Source organism: Equus quagga, chromosome 1 (genome assembly GCF_021613505.1).
Source record: "Equus quagga isolate Etosha38 chromosome 1, UCLA_HA_Equagga_1.0, whole genome shotgun sequence".
Taxonomy (NCBI): domain Eukaryota; kingdom Metazoa; phylum Chordata; class Mammalia; order Perissodactyla; family Equidae; genus Equus; species Equus quagga.
Window position 1 is genome coordinate 96287045 of NC_060267.1, and position 4090 is coordinate 96291134.

Sequence of the window (4090 nt, forward strand, 5' to 3'; positions counted from 1 at the left end):
ACTGTCCCTTCATCTTCCCATCAGCACCCGGCCCGCTAGGCCTTCAGGACCAAACTCATATGGCAAAACAGGGTCTTTCGTCCCCTCCCAGGGTCACAGGCTTGGAAAGGGAAGGATGGCAGGGTTTGTGAGACCAGGGTCCCAGCCCCAGGTGGGAAGTGACCAGAGGCCCCAGAGGCAAGGCAGCGCCAAGGCCCATGCCCCCTGCCCACATCCAGGCTGCTGGGACGGGCTTCTGGGCCTGGAGAAGGGACCAGCCATGCAGGGGCCTCTGCCTGCTCCCCCACCTCACTCAGTCCCCGGGGGCAGGGCCCAGGCCTGTCCTAGTCAGAGCCTCTTACATAAGCAGCCCTGTGGGGGGCGAGGCTGCAGCTGGGCTGGGCTGCCCCATCCTCCCCTCAGCATCACGAGCCTCCAGTGGGCTGTCCTTGGGCCCTGGGTGGAGGCCAAGCCAGGCCCATAAATAGGGGTCTCCCCACCGGCCTCTGCTCCTCCTGCCTGCCTCCCTCACTCTGCCCACACTGCTGGCACCAGGCCCCAGACGCCTGCTCAGATCCTGCAGAATGGCTGCTTCACACACGCTGTGGATGGGGTTGGTCCTGCTGGGGGTCCTGGGGGTCCTGCAGACCCGAGCCCAGGCCCAGCCCTCCCTGCAGCCCAACTTCCAACAGGACAAGGTGAGGGGCTCCCCTGCCCAGTCCCCAAGGCAGGACAGGGCCCTGTCAGGGGAAGGGGGTGCTCTCTGGGGCCAGCTGTCTCCCTGGGAAGAGAGGAGCTCAGCTGAGTGGAAGGAAGGCTAGGGCCCTGCCGGAGGAGGCTGACCACACGAGGCCCCCTGGGGCGACTGCAATTCGCCAACCAAGAACGCGGAGCCGGGTATCCCCAATCCGTAGGGAAGCAGCTATGTCCTCGAGCGCGCACACGGCACATGCAGACACGCGGGCTACCTGCGTGCCCACGCCATCCAAACACAGTCACCCCTCTAAGCTCAAGACGCCCAGAGGAAGCAGGCACACGTTCTACACCTGGGTCCCAGGACTCATCTCGGTGCACTAGTGCGAAGATGCGGATGGCGCACGGGGGTGGCGCACGCGGGTGCCCACACAAACCCGAGCGCGCGGGTCCGCGCCTCGCACACAGACAGCCGGCGGCGCGCACACCCTCAGGGGCTGTGCGGGGACGCGCCGGAGCAGGTCCTCCCGTCCCGCCCCGTCTCAGGTCTCCAGCCCCAGCCCACCTCGCACCCCGTCCCCGAGCGTCGCAGACGCCCCGCAGTCCGCCCAGGGCAGCCAGGCTCGCCCCGACCCCTCCAAGAACTGCCAGGGCGCCCTCTGCCGCCAGTTCCACCGACGGACAGGGCGGGGCGGGGCTGGGCCGGGCCAGGCTGGAGACCCGAGCGGGAGGGGCGGGGGCGGGGGCGCCCACCCCTGTCGGCCCCAGCGGGTCCTGGCCGTTCACCGCAGTTCCTGGGCCGCTGGTTCACCTCGGGCCTGGCCTCCAACTCGAGCTGGTTCCGGGAGAAGAAGAAGGTGCTGTCCATGTGCACGTCGGTGGTGGCCCCGACCGCAGACGGCGGCTTCAACCTCACCTCTACCTTCCTCAGGTCGGGCGGCAGGCGGGCTTCTGGGGCTGAAAGCTTCCCGTCCCGTGGTCGCGATCTAGGGACACACTAGGCCTGACCTCTGACCCCGAGGTGACCTGCCCACAGGAAAGACCAGTGTGAGACCCGGACCCTGCTGCTGCAGCCGGCCGGACCCCCAGGCTGCTATAGCTACACGAGTCCCCGTGAGTAGGGGCCCCCTCCCTGGACCCCTGGGTCCAGCCCTGGGTGACACTTGCTAGCGGTGACTCTGGGAGAACCTCCTACCCCAGCAGTACACGAGGTGGGGTGGTAGCTGCCCCACTAGGGTCAGCAGGTCCAAGGCCCGGGTGTGGGGGATCAGGGACCCTCTCTTGGGCACTGGATCCTCTTTGGAGCCCATGTCCTGCCAGGCCCCTTCCTGCCCCAAGATGGGATTTCCCCAGGTCTCTGCTGCCCCTCTCTGCTGGCCAGGCGGAGCCCATGCAGGCAGCCCCCCAGTACCCCTCACAGCTCCCCACAGCTCTCACCTGGGGACCCTGGGGGGAGGCCTCCCCACTCCCCTGGGGATAGCAACCTTTCCTCTTCCCGGTTCTGGCCAAGGGGTTTGTAGCTGCACCATGAACCCCTAATTTTCTGAGCCTGCGTGTTTGCTGGCCCCTCAGGACTTCTGGCTTGGGGACACTGGACCCTGAAACGTTCACAGGCTGTGCAGGCAGGAAGCAGGGAGCTGGCCACCTGTCCAAATGGGGGAAGGGACAGGGAAGGCAGCCTGACAAACGGGGAGGAGCCCGGGCCCCTCCCACAGCCAGCCCCAGAGCGGGCCGGGTTTGGGGGCAGGGTCCCCAACCCGGTCCTCTCGTGGATTCCCAGACTGGGGCATGGTCCATGAGGTGTCAGTGGTAGAGACGGACTATGAGGAGTACGCTCTGCTCTACACCCACGCCGAGAGCACCAAAGGCCTGGGCGGCCAGGACTTCCGCATGGCCACCCTCTACAGTACGTGCCCCGCCCCACGGCCTGGCCTCAGGCCCGGCCAGAGAGAGACCCAAGGGGAACCCTGAACCTGGGGAATGGGGGCCAAGCAGAGATCTCCCCACATTGAGGCAGCGGCTTTTCCTCCTGCCCCAGGCCGTGTGCAGAGCCCGAGGCCTGAGGTGAAGGAGAAATTCAGCACCTTCGCCAAAGCCCAGGGCTTCACAGAGGATGCCATTGTCTTCTTGCCACAGACCGGTGAGGGGGCCACTAATCTGATGGGGAGATTAAGGTCAGATTAGAGGCAGACAAGCAGTCTCCTGATTTGGGGGAGGCTGGGGGTGGGGTGCGTCCGGCCAGACCGCCCACTGACTGGCACGGTCCTCTGGTGTGGGGGGCAGTCTGTCCTCACCCCATGACCTTGGCTGCAGCCAGTGGGGGGGCACCGGAAGATACTCCAGGAAACCCCCCACGCTGGATTCACCAGCACTTACTGTGTGCCAGACCCTGGCTCAGCCCGCAGGATACAAGGGCCCCCAGCCTGATGGGGGGCGGGCCCCAGAAATGGAACCTGTGGGGTGGGGGTGCCCATGGGGGACACAGGCTGCAGGAACATGGGGCAGCGGCTACACGGGGGCTCAGGCACAATGTTGGGGGGCGTAGGCAGCCCGGGTGGGCAAGCAGCCCCAGCGTGGGGTGCTGACCACGGCCCCGGCTTCTTTCTCGGCAGATAAGTGCATGGAGGAGCACAATTAGGTGAGTGCGTTGGGCAGAGGGCAGCTTCACCCAGCAGTTGCCATTCATTCGTTCATTCACTCAGTCATTCATTCAACACACATCCAACAACAGCCAAGGGTGGTCCCAGGCAGACAGGGGCTGGTCCAAGGGGAGAGGGCTCCCATGGGGTTCAGTGAGGTTGCGGGGGGGTAGGAGGAGCTGGAGGCTGGGACAGTAACAGGGTGGGGCAGGCAGGAGGGGAGGTCAGGGCACAAGGTCCTGGGGGGCAGGGGTCACTCCCCTGGGGACCCTGGGGCAAGGAGGGGCGGTGTTACCTGCTCCACTGAACTGATGGTGCTGCTCCCTTGGCCAGGTGACCTCAACCCTCAGGACCTGGCTGTCTTGCCCTGCTCTGCTCTTTCTTCCAAGACCCCTGAGACCCCATCCCTGGCTCCTCCCTCCACCGCCTCTGCCTCCTTGGGCTTTGTCCTGCTCTGAAAATAAACTCCAGAAGCAAGTCAGTAGCCTGGCTCCTGCCTGTCTGTCTTGTGGCCGATGCTCTGGGCCTGGCTCTGGCCTGCTCCCTGGGGACCTGACCCCCTCCCCCACTCACTTTGGGCCTCGGTCTCCCCTCCCACCCCCATGAAATCTCAGAGGCTGGCTCTGTGTGACACCGGAGGGGTGGGCTTGGACCTGCCAGCGTTTGCTCCTGGTGGGGTGGGGCAGGCGTCAGCACAGCTAAGGGAGGTACCATCACGCCCCCGCTCACCCCACTCAGTGTTCTGACCCACCGCAGGCTCCTCCAGCTACACCCCTCAA

The 4090-nt window shown here is 65.8% G+C and overlaps 1 protein-coding gene across 1 annotated transcript; it reads left to right on the plus strand.

Annotated features, from left to right (window-relative positions):
* The first annotated feature begins 511 nt into the window (after window positions 1-511).
* Window positions 512-3771, plus strand: PTGDS (prostaglandin D2 synthase). Its single transcript, XM_046644012.1, has 7 exons — window positions 512-677; window positions 1464-1603; window positions 1709-1785; window positions 2453-2578; window positions 2711-2812; window positions 3285-3310; window positions 3645-3771. Exons 1-6 carry the CDS (start codon window positions 564-566, stop codon window positions 3308-3310), a joined length of 585 nt encoding a protein of 194 aa, XP_046499968.1. The 5' UTR covers window positions 512-563; the 3' UTR covers window positions 3645-3771.
* Window positions 3772-4090: the final 319 nt, after the last annotated feature.